Source organism: Melanerpes formicivorus, unplaced genomic scaffold (assembly GCF_026170545.1).
Source record: "Melanerpes formicivorus ecotype bairdi unplaced genomic scaffold, bMelFor1.0.p_v2 SCAF_77, whole genome shotgun sequence".
In the NCBI taxonomy this organism is placed as follows: Eukaryota; Metazoa; Chordata; class Aves; order Piciformes; family Picidae; genus Melanerpes; species Melanerpes formicivorus.
Genome location: NW_027142429.1, coordinates 2,675,887 through 2,690,454, shown reverse-complemented (window position 1 = coordinate 2,690,454; position 14,568 = coordinate 2,675,887). Strand labels below are relative to the sequence as shown.

At 57.1% G+C, this 14,568-nt stretch overlaps 1 protein-coding gene across 6 annotated transcripts in view; it reads right to left on the bottom strand.

Moving 5' to 3' along the window:
- Positions 1–14,568, bottom strand: part of LOC137454216 (discoidin domain-containing receptor 2-like) — a 92,572-nt gene that overhangs the window by 4,128 nt on the left and 73,876 nt on the right. For all 6 annotated transcript variants that reach the window (XM_068164186.1, XM_068164188.1, XM_068164190.1 and 3 more), the window contains exons 13-16: positions 10,636–10,757; positions 9,072–9,269; positions 4,859–5,093; positions 126–275 (exon numbers count right to left, since the gene is read on the bottom strand). In XM_068164186.1, the coding sequence (XP_068020287.1) occupies positions 126–275; positions 4,859–5,093; positions 9,072–9,269; positions 10,636–10,757 (705 nt within the window). The remainder of the gene's footprint in view (positions 1–125; positions 276–4,858; positions 5,094–9,071; positions 9,270–10,635; positions 10,758–14,568) is intronic.

Here is a 14,568-nt window from a genome sequence, read left to right as displayed (position 1 = left end):
GTGAGCCTGGGTAAGAGGGAAGGCAGGTGGGACACACTTGAGAAGATGAGTAGCAGACATGGGGGCAGCAGAAAGGCCCTGGGAAGGTGGAGCTGGAGGTGAGCAGGTCCCATGTGCTCTCTCACCTGCCTGCCCTGGCTGCGGAAGAACTCCCCGGTGTTCTCGATGACTTGCTCGTCGGACAGCAGGCTGTAGGGCTGCTCCTTGCACAGGACAAACATCTCCCACAGGGTCACCCCAAATGCCCAGACATCACTGGCTGTGGTGAACTTGCCCTGTGAACAGAGAGGATGTTGTAAGCCCAGGCTGCTGACAGGGCACATTCAGCTAAAGGCATTTCGCCTCCACCCTCTGCAGCTGGAGAGGAGGTTGCAGAACTCGCAGCTGGGGAAAGGGCCTGGGAGCAAAGCAGGTGAGCTGGGCAGCAGTGCACAGGGGACTGAGGTGTGACATGGCTGCTGTGTGGGGCAGGAGCAGCACATCTGTGGGACCCAGCTCTAAGAATGTGCAGCTTTCACTGGGGCAAACCTTGCAAAACAAAGGGCAAGCCTCAGAGAGGGGCAGAGCCAGCCAGCTGCAGCTTAGGAGAAAGAAGTGTGGCAGGGGGGTGGGGAGCTGCTGCCTACCTCCACCCAAAACACAGCAGCACAGCACAGGAAAGCCTTTGAACAGGGAGGAGCCCTTGGGGTGAAAGCAGAGCTGGAGCAGACTCCAGACTCAGGGCAAAGCCAAGATAATTTGGATCTCAGCACATCAAGGAGTCAGTGACGGTCTGCGTGCTGTCCCTGGTTTCTGTCTTCAGAAGTGTGGCCAGACAGGCTGTGCTGGGAACAATGTGCTGCTGAGGGAGGAAAACAGCAAAACAGACTGCTCAGAAAGCAACAGAACACAGTCAGGGGCTGCAGGGCCTGTTTGGCTAGACAACAGCCAAGACACAGACTGCCCAGGCTTATGATAGCATCCTAGGAGGGTTTGGGTTGGAAAGGACCTTAAACACCATCCAGTTCCACCCCCCTGCCATGGGACACCTCCCACCAGCCCAGGCTGCTCAAGGCCTCATCCAACCTAGCCTTGAACACCTCCAGGGAGGGAGCAGCCACAACTTCCTGGAGCAGCCTGCTCCAGTGTCTCACCACCCTCATGGCAAAGACTTTCTTCCTCATCTCCACTCTCAGTCTCCCCTCTCCCAGCTCAAAGCCATCATTCCTCAGCCTGGCACTCCCAGCCCTTGTCTAGAGTCCCTCCCCAGCTCTCCTGGAGCCCCTTCAGATACTGAAAGGCTGCTCTGAGGTCTCCCTGGAGCCTTCTCCACACTGAACAGCCCCAACTCTCCCAGCCTGTCCCCATAGGGGAGGTTCTCCAGCCCCCTGATCATCTTTGTGGCCTCCTCTGGACCCTCTCCAACAGTTCCATGGCCCTGTGCTGGGAGCACCAGGACTGGACACAGTACTGCAAGTGGGGTCTCACAAGAGCAGAGGGCATCACAACTTCTGCAGGGTGTGTGGTAAGTCAGTACAGCCAGGTGACTTCACCAACTAGTCTGAGAAAGAAACATTGGGCTGAACATTAAGGACCTGCCTCCAGACTGCATGTGTCTGGGCTCCTGAACAGTCTCTTAAGGGGAGACAGCAGGAGCTTTAAACATGAAAACCAAAACCCCAGCCTCAAAACCAGACTTGCTTCTTGAAACTCGAGTTTTCATCCCCACCCTCTCAGCTTTGCAGCTGGGGGAATCACTACAGAAAAGTGACTGAGCCAGCAGGAATCCTGAATGCCAGGCACAGAGCAGGGATTAGGCCTCAGATGAGGGCTGAAGGACAGGAGCCATCCAGAGGCACCAGGACAAGCCTGGGAAGGGGCCCCAGCAGTGTAGGTGGCAGGTGGAGGGAAGGGTTTCTGCCCCTCTGCTGCACTCTCCTGAGATCCCCCTGCAGTGCTGGGGCAGCTCTGGAGTCCTCAGCACAGCACAGCCAGGGACCTGTTGGGGCAGGGCCAGAGGAGGCCACAGCAGTGCTGGCAGGGCTGGAAGCCCTCTGCTGTGAGGCCAGGCTGAGAGAGTTGGGGTTGTGCAGCCTGGAGAAGAGAAGGCTGCAGGGAGAGCTTCTGGTGGCCTTGCAGTGCTCCAAGGGCTGAGCAGAGAGCTGGGGACAGACTTTTGAGCAGGGCCTGCTGTGACAGGACAAGGGGGGATGGTTTGAAACTAAAAGAGGGAGATTGAGACTGGAGAGAAGGGAGAAATGTTTGACACCAAGGGTGGTGAGAGCCTGTCAGAGGTTTCCCAGAGAAGTGGGAGCTGCCCCATCTCTGGAACCATTCCAGGTCAGGTTGTCTGGGGCTCTGAGCAACCTCTCCCTGCTGACTGCTGTGGGGCTGGACAAGATGACCTTTGAAGGTCCCTTTCCATCCCAAATATGCCATGAGCTGTGCTGTTATTTGCCAGGAGCTCCTTTCTCAAGATGAGTTGTGCCCAGTGCAGCCTAAAAGGCTTCCCCAGCTGGGGCCAGGTGTAAGCATTGTGATGGGTTAACATCCATTCTGGAAACAGGGGGGAGGGCTTGAGGGTGCTCAGCCCTCCCTGCAGGGTGTTTTCCCCCTGGGAAGCTGAGTCTCTTCCACTCCCCCCTTCCTGCCCAGCTAGGGTATAAAAGGGAAGGCATTGGAGTCATCAGCCCTCCTTTTGGCTCCTGCCTCTCCTGGATGAGAGCTACTGCAGCTGCCCTCCTGCTCCTCTGCCATGTGGTGGGGCCTGATCCTTCTCCCTGCTGCCTCTGTGCCTCTTCTCCCTGCTGCCTCTGCGCCCCTTCTCCCTGCTGCCCCTGCGCCTCTTCTCCCTGCTGCCCCTGCGCCTCTTCTCCCTGGGGCCCCTGTGCCTCTTCTCCCTGCGGCCCCTGCGCCTCTTCTCCCTGCTGCCCCTGCGCCTCTTCTCCCTGCTGCCTCTGCGCCTCTTCTCCCTGCTGCCCCTGCACCTCTTCTCCCTGCTGCCTCTGCGCCTCTTCTCCCTGCTGCCTCTGCGCCTCTTCTCCCTGGGGCCCCTGTGCCTCTTCTCTCTGCTGCCCCTGCGCCTCTTCTCCCTGCTGCCCCTGCGCCTCTTCTCCCTGCTGCCCCTGCACCTCTTCTCCCTGCTGCCTCTGCGCCTCTTCTCCCTGCTGCCTCTGCGCCTCTTCTCCCTGCTGCCTCTGCGCCTCTTCTCCCTGCTGCCTCTGCGCCTCTTCTCCCTGCTGCCCCTGCGCCTCTTCTCCCTGCTGCCTCTGCGCCTCTTCTCCCTGCTGCCCCTGCACCTCTTCTCCCTGCTGCCTCTGCGCCTCTTCTCCCTGCTGCCTCTGCGCCTCTTCTCCCTGGGGCCCCTGTGCCTCTTCTCCCTGCGGCCCCTGCGCCTCTTCTCCCTGCTGCCCCTGCGCCTCTTCTCCCTGCTGCCCCTGCGCCTCTTCTCCCTGCTGCCCCTGCACCTCTTCTCCCTGCTGCCCCTGCGCCTCTTCTCCCTGCGGCCCCTGCGCCTCTTCCCCCTGCGGCCCCTGCGCCTCTTCTCCCTGCGGCCCCTGCGCCTCTTCTCCCTGCGCCCCCTGCGCCTCTTCTCCCTGCTGCCCCTGCACCTCTTCTCCCTGCTGCCTCTGCGCCTCTTCTCCCTGCGGCCCCTGCGCCTCTTCTCCCTGCTGCCCCTGCGCCTCTTCCCCCTGCTGCCCCTGCGCCTCTTCTCCCTGCTGCCCCTGCGCCTCTTCCCCCTGCTGCCCCTGCGCCTCTTCTCCCTGCTGCCTCTGCGCCTCTTCTCCCTGCTGCCCCTGCGCCTCTTCTCCCTGCTGCCCCTGCGCCTCTTCTCCCTGCGGCCCCTGCGCCTCTTCTCCCTGCTGCCCCTGCGCCTCTTCTCCCTGCGGCCCCTGCGCCTCTTCTCCCTGCGGCCCCTGTGCCTCTTCTCCCTGCTGCCTCTGCGCCTCTTCTCCTTGCTGCCCCTGCGCCTCTTCTCCTTGCTGCCCCTGCGCCTCTTCTCCCTGCTGCCTCTGCGCCTCTTCTCCCTGCTGCCCCTGCGCCTCTTCTCCCTGCTGCCCCTGCGCCTCTTCTCCCTGCTGCCTCTGTGCCTCTTCTCCCTGCGGCCCCTGCGCCTCTTCTCCCTGCGGCCCCTGCGCCTCTTCTCCCTGCTGCCCCTGCGCCTCTTCTCCCTGCTGCCCCTGCGCCTCTTCTCCCTGCTGCCCCTGCGCCTCTTCTCCCTGCGGCCCCTGCGCCTCTTCTCCCTGCGGCCCCTGCGCCTCTTCTCCCTGCGGCCCCTGCGCCTCTTCTCCCTGCGGCCCCTGTGCCTCTTCTCCCTGCTGCCTCTGCGCCTCTTCTCCCTGCTGCCCCTGCGCCTCTTCTCCCTGCTGCCCCTGCGCCTCTTCCCCCTGCTGCCTCTGTGCCTCTTCTCCCTGTGGCCCCTGCGCCTCTTCTCCCTGCGGCCCCTGCGCCTCTTCTCCCTGCTGCCTCTGCGCCTCTTCAGAGAGAGACTGGTTTTGCATTCTTCCTCTTTGTCCCCCTCCCATCCATCCTTGCTCCTTGCCCTTGTGAACCTTACCTGTTATTGAGATATATGTATTTGGTTTTGGTTTTGTTTAAAGACAACTCTTTACTTCTCCACTTCCTGGCTGACTCCAAATTATTGCTTGGTGGATTTGCTCCTTCCTTTTCTCCCCTCTCTGTTGGGAGGGAGGAGGGGGGAGGGAGATTCTCAGCCTTGCCCCCATCTGAGCTCTTAACTCCCAGTTAAGGCTTAAACCATCCCAAGCATGCCCTTTGCTGCTGTGAGGGCCTGGGCCAGAGATGTGCCACTGCTGCAGGGAGGGGCAGAGGGAGAAGGCAGGGCAGGGGTGAGGCGGAGGCTTGGCGCAGCGCCTACCAGGAGGATGCTCTCCCAGGCCATCCAGCGGATGGGCAGCACAGCCCTGCCCTGGATGCGGTAGTAGTCTCCACTGTAGAGGTTCCTGCTCATCCCAAAGTCTGCAATCTTGATGGTGTGGCTGTTCCCCACCAGGCAGTTGCGAGTGGCCAGGTCCCGGTGCACGAAGTTCAGAGACGCTAAGTACTTCATCCCCGAGGCAATCTGGGTGGCCATGTACAGCAGGTTGGAGTGGCTGCAGCAGGAGAGAGCACAACAGAAGGAAGGAAGACAATCAGTGGGTGCAGCCTCCAAGGCCCTACCTCCTCCTTTTCCCTGCTTGAGGCTGTTGCTCTCCCCACTCGAGCAGCCCAGGCCCCCCCTGTCCCCCCTGCACGCTGGAAGGGTCTCCTCATGCGCTTTAACATCTTCATTGATCATCTGGATGAGGGCATTGAGTCCATCAGCAGTAAATGTGCAGATGACAGCAAGCTGGGGGCAGGAGTTGATCTGCTGGAGGGTAGAGAGGCTCTGCAGAGGGACCTGGACAGGCTGGGCAGATGGGCAGAGGCCAAGGGCAGGAGATTGAACACATCCAAGTGCCAGGTTCTGCACTTTGGCCACAACAACCCCAGGCAGTGCTACAGGCTGGGGTCAGAGTGGCTGAGAGCAGCCAGGCAGAGAGGGACCTGGGGGTAGTGGTTGACAGCAGCTGAACATGAGCCAGCAGTGTGCCCAGGCAGCCCAGAGGGCCAAGGGCATCCTGGCCTGCATCAGGAACAGTGTGGCCAGCAGGAGCAGGGAAGTCATTGTGCCCCTGTACATTGCACTGGTCAGGCCACACCTTGAGTCCTGTCTCCAGTTCTAGGCCCCTCAGGTTAGGAAGGAGGTTGACTTGCTGGAAGGTGTCCAGAGAAGGTCAACAAAGCTGGGGAGGGGTCTGGAGCACATCCCTGTGAGGAGAGGCTGAGGGAGCTGGGGTTGCTTAGCCTGGAGAAGAGGAGTCTCAGGAGTGACCTTATTGCTCTCTCCAACTCCCTGAAGGGAGGTTGTAGCCAGGTGGGGGTTGGTTTCTTCTCCCAGGCAAGCAGCACCAGAACAAGAGGACACAGTCTCAGGCTGCACCAGGGGAGGTTTAGGCTGGATGTTAGGAACAAGTTCTATACAGAGGGAGTGATTGCCCTTTGGAATGGGCTGCCTGGGGAGGTGGTGGAGTCACCATCCCTGGAGGTGTTCAGGAGGAGACTTGATGGGGTGCTTGGTGCCATGGGTTAGTTGTTTAGGTGGTGTTGGATTGGTTGATGGGTTGGACATGATGATCTTGAAGGCCTCTTCCAACCTGGTCTGGTCTGGTCTATTCTATTCTATTCTATTCCATATTCTATTCTCAGCAGGTCCCTTTTGGCTCTGCAGGCAGAGGGGCAGGACAGGAGACACCTCTCAGCAGACTCCTCCTCATGGCTTGCCAGCCAGCCAGAGGCACAGCAGGGAGGTGCATTTCAAACACCAGTGAGCCACAAAGACTTAGAAATATGTGACCTCCCTGCAGGGAAGGGCTGGGCACCACATTGGCCACTGAATCCCAGGCTCCAGAGGCAGGTGGGATAGTTGGACCTTGCCATGTCAGGCAGATCCCTACAGGCACCAGCAGAGACAAGCTGCACTCCTTGGCAGGGGAGTTCATTCCACCCTCAGTAAACACCTCCCCTTGCAGACAGATGCCTGAGCTAGTTCACACCAGCCTCCTTCAACCTGAAACTCTAGCTGGCTGGAAGGGACAAAGGAGAGGCTGAAGGATCAGCCAGAGAGAAGAAAAACTAGAGGCAGAGCCAAGTAATAGAAACCAAGCAGGGAGAATGGGAGTGCCAGAGCTAAAGTCAGATAAGAGATGAGGAAGAGATAAAGGAGGACAGTTTGAGGCTTTGCCCAGGGACTAGACCCCCAAGTCTAAAGATGAAAGCTGTTTCAGATGTGCAGGGCACTGGAGAGGGCTGGGATGTGTTTGTAGCCTGCTGCAAATCCTGTCTCACCCTACAGATCTGCTGTGCTGTGACTGCAGGATGCCCAACAGGACTACTGCCCACTGCCAGCTACCTGGCAGGAATGCTGCTGGTGTCTCCCCATGGCAAGGCCAAGCCAGCTCCTGTGCAGTCCATCAACAGAACTGACCCTAACTACTGCCCAGTTCTGAAACTAGACCCAACTCTGATCCTTTGGGGAGGTCCATGCCAAGGCTGAGCCAAGCAGCAGCAGCAGATCAGTGCAGAGCACATCAGTCCCACACACAGCCCTCCTCTGGGGAAAGGATCTCTGCAGCACTGGGGCTGCCTTTGCATGAGACTGCATCCTTCCACAGAGGAGGGAGACAAATGCCACCTCTGACAGCAAAGGGCTTCCTTTGCCAAGTATTCTCCTTCTGCTGGCTGATGAAATCCTTCCTCACTGAAGCTCCACACTCAGCCTCCCCTCACGTAGGAGTCTTTTCATTTTAGCCCTCCAGAAGCCATCTGAACCTTCTCAAAACCCTAAGGCACATTCTTGGCTTTCATCCCAAAATTCCTGCTGGGCTGCAGTTGGCTTCCCCTGCTGCTGAAATCAGCGATGCAAGCCCACCAAGGTAAACAGATGGTCTCAGCAGCAAGCAGCATGCCCAAGGTGGTCACTGTGGCCAGGGACACTTCATGGGAATGCAAACCTCCAGAGGCCTCCAGAACAGCTTCCCACACAAGGCAGGACCAGTGCCCACAGCATGTGCTGTGGTAATGGCTGGGGCTAGAGGGAGACCATAGAACGGTTTGGGTTGGAAGAGACCTCCAAAGGTCATCTTGTCCAACCCACCCTGCAGTCAGCAGGGACATCCTCCACTAGGATCAGGCTGCCCAGAACCCTCTACAGCCTCACCTTGGATATCTCCAGGGATGGAGCCTCAACCACCTCCCTGGGCAACCTGTTGCTGTGTTCCACTACACTCATGGTAAAGAGCTTCCTCCGAACACCCAACCTAAATCTGCTCTCTCTAATCAGCACCTGGCAAGCACAGCAGTTGGAACCAGGAGCTCTGCACTGCTGATTCATCCCAGAGACAGGCAGCAAGGGGAAGATGTCCCTGCTCATGGAGGGGGGTTGGAACCAGATGATTTTTAAGGTCTCTTTCCAACTGGAAGCATTCCCTGATTCTATGATTTTCATTCTGTATTGCTGGCTCTTATATAGAGAAAGATCTCACGAGGGGTGGATCCAGATGAGCTCTAGAGAGGTCCCTTCCAACCCCTACCATTCCATGATGTGTGTTCAGCATCTCTGTGGGTGCCATGGACAGTGGCACTGAGTGCAGCCTCAGCAGGTTTGCTGATGACACCAAGCTGTGTGGTGCAGCAGACAGCTGGAGGGAAGGGATCCATCCAGAGGGACCTGGACAGGCTGGAGAGCTGGGCATAAGCCAACCTCATGAGGTTCAACAAGACCAAGGGCATCTGGGTTGGGGCAATCCCAAGCACTGATACAGGCTGGGCAGGGACTGGCTGGAGAGCAGCCCTAAAGAAAAGGCCTTGGGGGTGCAGGGGGAGGAGAAGCTCAACAGGAGCCAGCAGTGAGCACTGGCAGCCCAGAGAGCCAAGCAGAGCCTGGGCTGCAGCAAGAGAAGTGTGGCCAGCAGGGCCAGGGAGGGGACTCTCCCCCTCTGCTCCACACTGGTGAGACCACAGCTGGAGCTCTGTGTCCAGTTCTGGAGCCTCTGTGCCAGGAAGGATCTGGAGGTGCTGGAAGGTGTCCAGAGAAGGGCCAGGAGGATGAGCAGAGGGCTGGAGCTGCTCTGCTGTGAGGACAGACTGAGGGAGTTGGGGTTGTTCAGTCTGGAGAAGAGAAGGCTCTGAGGAGACCTAATTGTGGCCTCCCAGTATGTGTTGGGGGCTCCAAGAAAGCTGGGGAGGGACTTTTGAGGGTGACAGGGAGTAATAGGACTGGGGGGGATGGAGCAAAACTAGAAATAGGGAGATTGAGATTGGATGTTAGGAAGAAGTTGTTCCCCATGAGGGTGGTGAGAGCCTGGCACAGGCTGCCCAGGGAGGTGGTGGAAGCCTCCTGCCTGGAGGTGTTTGCAGCCAGGCTGGATGTGGCTGTGAGCAACCTGCTGTGGTGTGAGGTGTCCCTGCCCATGGCAGGGGGGCTGGGACTGGCTGAGCCTTGAGGTCCTTTCCAACCCTGGCAATTCTGTGATTCTCTGAACTCCTCTTACCTGACACAGGGAATATTGTTTGAAATGGCAAATTTGCTGTAGATCTCCCTCTGGGAGAGGAACTGGTTGAGGTCTCCGTTCTCCATGTACTCGGTGATCATGCAGAGGGGGTCGTCCCGCACGCACACCCCCAGCAGCCGGATGATGTTGGGGTTCTTCAGCCGTGACATGATCTTGATCTCCTTCAGGAAATCATTCCTTGCACAACAGAAAACACAGGCTCAGATCCTCAGCTCTTTGGCTAAGGAAAGCAGAAGGGGCACATAAGAGACTCTCAGCTCAGAGAGGTTGCCCAGCAGGTCTGAAAGCTGTGCTGGTGCTCAGCATCAGCGCCTTCCCCCCAGCGCAGCACTGCAGCCTCACACCATGCTCCTTCCCAGGGCCCACTCCTGGCCCCACAGGACCACACAGGACATAATCCAGAACAGTCTGGAGAAAAGAAGGCTCCAAGGAGACCTCCTTGTGGCCTTCCAGTATCTGAAGGGGGCTCCAAGAAAGCTGGGGAGGGACTTTTGAGGGTGTCAGGGAGTGATAGTATAGTATAGTATAGTATCAGTCAGGGTTGGAAGGGACCACAAGGATCAGCTAGTTCCAACCCCCCTGCCATGGGCAGGGACACCCCACACTAGATCAGGCTGCCCAGAGCCTCATCCAGCCTGGCCTTAAACACCTCCAGGGACAGGGCCTCAAACACCTCCCTGGACAACCCATTCCAGGGCTTCACCACTCTCATGGGGAAGAACTTCCTCCTCCCCTCCAGCCTCAATCTCCCCACCTCCAGCTTCATTCCATTCCCCCTAGTCCTATCACTCCCTGAGATCCTGAGCAGACCCTCCCCAGCCTTCCTGTAGCCCCCTTCAGATACTGGAAGGCCACAATGAGGTCACCTGGGAGCCTTCTCTTCTGCAGACTGAACAGCCCCAACTCCTTCAGTCTGTCCTCATAGGAGAGGTGCTCCAGCCCTCTGCTCATCCTCCTAGCCCTGCTCTGGACACCTTCCAGCACCTCCAGATCCCTCTTGCCACAGGGGCTCCAGAACTGGAGGCAGTACTGCAGGTGGGGTCTCCCCAGAGCTGAGCAGAGGGGGAGAATCACCTCCCTTGCCCTGCTGGCCACACTTCTCCTGCTGCAGCCCAGGATCTGATTGGCTTTCTGGGCTGCAAGTGCACACTGAGAGCTCCTGGTGAGCTTCTCCGCCCCCAGCACCCCCAAGGCTCTCTCCTCAGGACTGGAGGGGGATGGAGCAGAACTAGAAGTGGGGTGATTGAGATTGGATGTTAGGAAGAAGTTGTTCCCCAGGAGGGTGGTGAGAGCCTGGCACAGGTTGCCCAGGGAGGTGGTGGAAGCCTCATCCCTGGAGGTGTTTGCAGCCAGGCTGGATGTGGCTGTGAGCAACCTGCTGTAGTGTGAGGTGTCCCTGGCCATGGCAGGGGGGTTGGGAACTGGCTGATCCTTGAGCTCCCTTCCAGCCCTGACAGTTCTATGACTCTATGACACTCCTGCAGAAGACCCCAGGGGGGATTTTCTCTCCTCCTCAGCTGGTGGGCACTGGGCATGTCCTTACCTGGCTGTCTTGTTGACGTCTGACCTCAGCATTTTCACGGCCACAAGGACAGGCTGGTGAGTGAACTCTGTGGAGGAGACTCCTAGGAATTCCAGCAGCCCATCAGCTTCACACAGGTGCACCTGCAGGACAGAAGGCAGACTGTTGTCCTCAGGCAGAAAACCAGAGGAATCACAGCATGTTAGGGGTCGGAAGGGACCTCCAAAGCTCAGCCAGTCCAACCCCCCTGCCAGAGCAGGAGCACCCAGGGCAGCTCACACAGGAACACAGCCAGGCAGGTTTTGAGTATCTCCAGAGAAGGAGATTCCCCAGTAATGTCAGATTGAGGCCATGAGTTGGGTCACTGCCAGCAGAATGACCAAATGAATGACCCACTGAAGGTGACACATCAGAACCAGTCCCCAGTCCGGCCCTAGATCCTGGACAAGATGTGCTCATACAATATAAGCACAGAGTCATAGAATGATTTGGGTTGGAGAAGGCCTCAGAGATCATCCACACCAATCATCAACCAAACCCCACCATGGCCACCAAGCCATGGCCCCCAGTGCCATGACCACAGGTTTCTTGAACCCCTCCAGGGCTGGGGACTCCACCACCTCCCTGGGCAGCCTGTGCCAGTCCCTGACCACTCTTGCAGCAAAGGCATCTATCCTCATCTCCAACCCAGCCCTCCCCTGGCACAATTCCAGGCCATTTCCTCTTGTCCTATCACCTGATACTGGGGAGAAGAGACCAAGCCCCACCTCACTGCACCTCCTACATACACACATGGACACAGGAACATGTGGCTTGCAGCCTGATGCTTCCCCAACACACTGAACCATAGAATCAATCAGGTTGGAAAAGACCTCAGAGATCATCAAGTCCAACCTAATACCTAACACCTCCTGAAAACTAAGCCATGGCTCCAAGTGTCTCATCCAGTCTGTTTTTCAAACACCTCCAAAGATGGAGACTCCACCACCTCCCTGGGCAGCAAACTAACTGAATTTACTGCAGAGTTGTCCAGTAGCCTCCTGGGAGAGTCCAAACCACCCTGGGAAGATGGGAGAGACGTTCAGGATGGCCACTGGGCCTGGGGCTGTCTGCTTTCCTCTGCATGTGCACAAAAGCAGCACAGCTGCAGCAGGTCTGGCAAGTACAGCACAACACTGCAGCCATACAAGTCCAGAACTGCCCTGCAGCCTTCAGTCACTGCTCAAGCTTCACTGAGGAGCATCCAGGAATCCCAGACAGCTACCCAAAGTCCTCTTTTCCTCAGGGGGGAAAAAGGAACAAAAGGAAAGAAAGAGAGAGAGAGAGAAGTGTGTGCCTGTCCCTGTGTGTGTGATGTGAGCCTCTCCCCTGTGTATATACCCAGAGATGAATTCTCTGAGGAGCATAACCTGATCTCCTTCTATGATCAGGTGACTGCCTGGTGGATATGGGGCAGGCTGTGGATGTGGTCTGCCTGGACTGCAGCAAGGCCTTTGACACCATCCCCCACAGCAAACTGCTGTCTAAGCTGCCAGCTCATGGCTTGGACCACTACACTCTGGGCTGGGTTAGGAACTGGCTGGAGGCTGAGCCCAGAGAGTGGTGGTGATTGGTGCCACAGCCAGCTGGCAGCCAGGCACCAGTGGTGTGCCCCAGGGAGCAGTGCTGGGCCCTGTGCTCTTTAACATCTTCATTGATGATCTGGATGAGGGGGTCGAGTCAGTCATCAGTAAATGTGCAGATGACACAAAGTTAGGAGCAGATGTTGGTCAGTTAGAGGGCAGTAAAAGCTCTGCAGAGGGACCTCGACCAACTGGACAGATGGGCAGAGTCCAAGGGCAGGAGATTGAACACATCCAAGTGCTAGGGGCTGCACTTTGGTCACAACAACCCCAGGCAGAGCTACAGGCTGGGGTCAGAGTGGCTGAGAGCAGCCAAACAGAGAGGGACCTGGGGGTGCTGATTGACAGCTGCCTGAATATGAGCCAGCAGTGTGCCCAGGTGGCCAAGAAGGCCAAGGGCATCCTGGCCTGCATCAGGAACAGTGTGGCCAGCAGGAGCAGGGAAGTCCTTGTGCCCTGTGCTCAGCACTACTTAGGCCACACTTAGAGTCCTGTGTCCAGTTCTGGGCCCCTCAGTTTAAGAAGGACATTGAGAGACTTGAAGGTGTCCAGAGAAGGGCAACAAAGCTGGGGAGAGGCCTTGAACACAGCCCTGTGAGGAGAGGCTGAGGGAGCTGGGGTTGCTTAGACTGGAGAAGAGGAGGCTCAGGGGAGACCTCATTGCCCTCTACAACTACCTGAAAGGTGGCTGTAGCCAGGAAGGGGTTGGTCTCTTCTCCCAGGCAAGCAGCACCAGAACAAGAGGACACAGTCTCAAGCTGTGCCAGGGGAGGTTTAGACTTGAGGCGAGGAGAAAGTTCTTCACCGAGCGAGTCGTTTGTTATTGGAATGTGCTGCCCAGGGAGGTGGTGGAGTCCCCATCCCTGGAGGTGTTCCAGAGGGGATTGGATGTGGCACTTGGTGCCATGGTCTAGGCATGAGGTCTGTGTTGATAGGTTGGACTCGATGATCCTCGAGGTCTCTTCCAACCTTAGTGAGACTGTGAGACTGTGATTCAGCTTAAGAAATGAAGAAACCCTAAATCTCTGCCAGGCTTCCATCAAAAGGGAGTGACAAGAAACCTGCTTCAGAAGTCAGCTGAGTGTATCTTCCCATGGAGAACTGGGCAAGAGATGCTGGGCAGGGGAAAGAAGACAGACCTGAGGGGGGGTGGGGGGGTGGGGGGGCAGGAAAAAGGACTGGAGGAAGGGAGCAAACTGGAAGTGTCAAAGACTTGCAAGCAGGGAGAGGAATGTAATGGGAGCCAAATGAATTTTGTATGAGGAAAGCAGCAAGAGCTCGTGTGACAAGCATGGTGAGGGGGGAAAAAGGGAGACAGCACACAAAAGGGGACAGACCCAGAAGCACAGGGATGATGCTGCAGTTACCTGGAGAATGAAATCTGCTGTGGTCAGAGCACAGCAGGAAGAGGAAAGAAGCAGGGTTCTGAGCATGTGTGGTACAGGTGAGGTGTCACTGAGCCCGGGCAGAGGATGAGTAAGGAGCAAGGAAGGAAAAAAGTTGGAAAGGAAAGGAAGCTCTGAGTGGAGAGGTGAAAAACACCATGAGCCATGTTTCTAGAAGCAAGACTGCACACACCAGGGCAGAGCAGAGCATTATGAAGATGTCCAGCTTGGTAAAGACTAAGGAGGTGAGGAGGAGAGACAGGGAACACAAGGCAGCACCTTTGGAAACATGAGGGAAAGAGTCTGTGGGTGTGAGGAAAGGAACAGGCTCTGAATCAGTCTGCAAGGAAAACGGAGCAGCCTGGCTGGGGCTGTTTGACAACACAAAGGAGGAGGAGGAAAATCTTTGACAGATATTATGAGGACAGGAAGAAGAAGGAAGGAGCAACCAGAAGCAAAATAATGAGGGGAAAGGAAAAACCCACAACACTCCCTTCCACTTTCAGAGCACAGCCCAAGAGAGGGCAGGATCCAGGCAACAGCTACACTGACAGCCAGGTGAAGAGGCTGAGGACATTGGCACATTGCCAATACATGGAATGATCCAGAATGAAGGGAGTGGGATGGAGAAGGGGCTGGGGCAGAGGAGGTGTGCTCTCAGAAAGGAGGAACTGCAAAGATGGGCTCCTCAGGGAAGGAAACAGTCAGCAAAGGGCTGCACTTTGTCAACAACTAACAGAGAGGTAGAACTTAAGCCTTAAAGTGAGCAAAAGCTGGGAAGGAAAAAGAGAGACAGTGGGAGAGTGGGAACAGGAGAGGGGAAGGACCTGCTCAGTATGGAGCTAGGGATATTGTGGAAATGAAGCAGGGAAAAGAAGGGATGAGGTGAAGATGTTCACAGCTTGAAGGGGGCTCAAGGAGTAAAGGGAAAGCTTGGCAGGTGACAG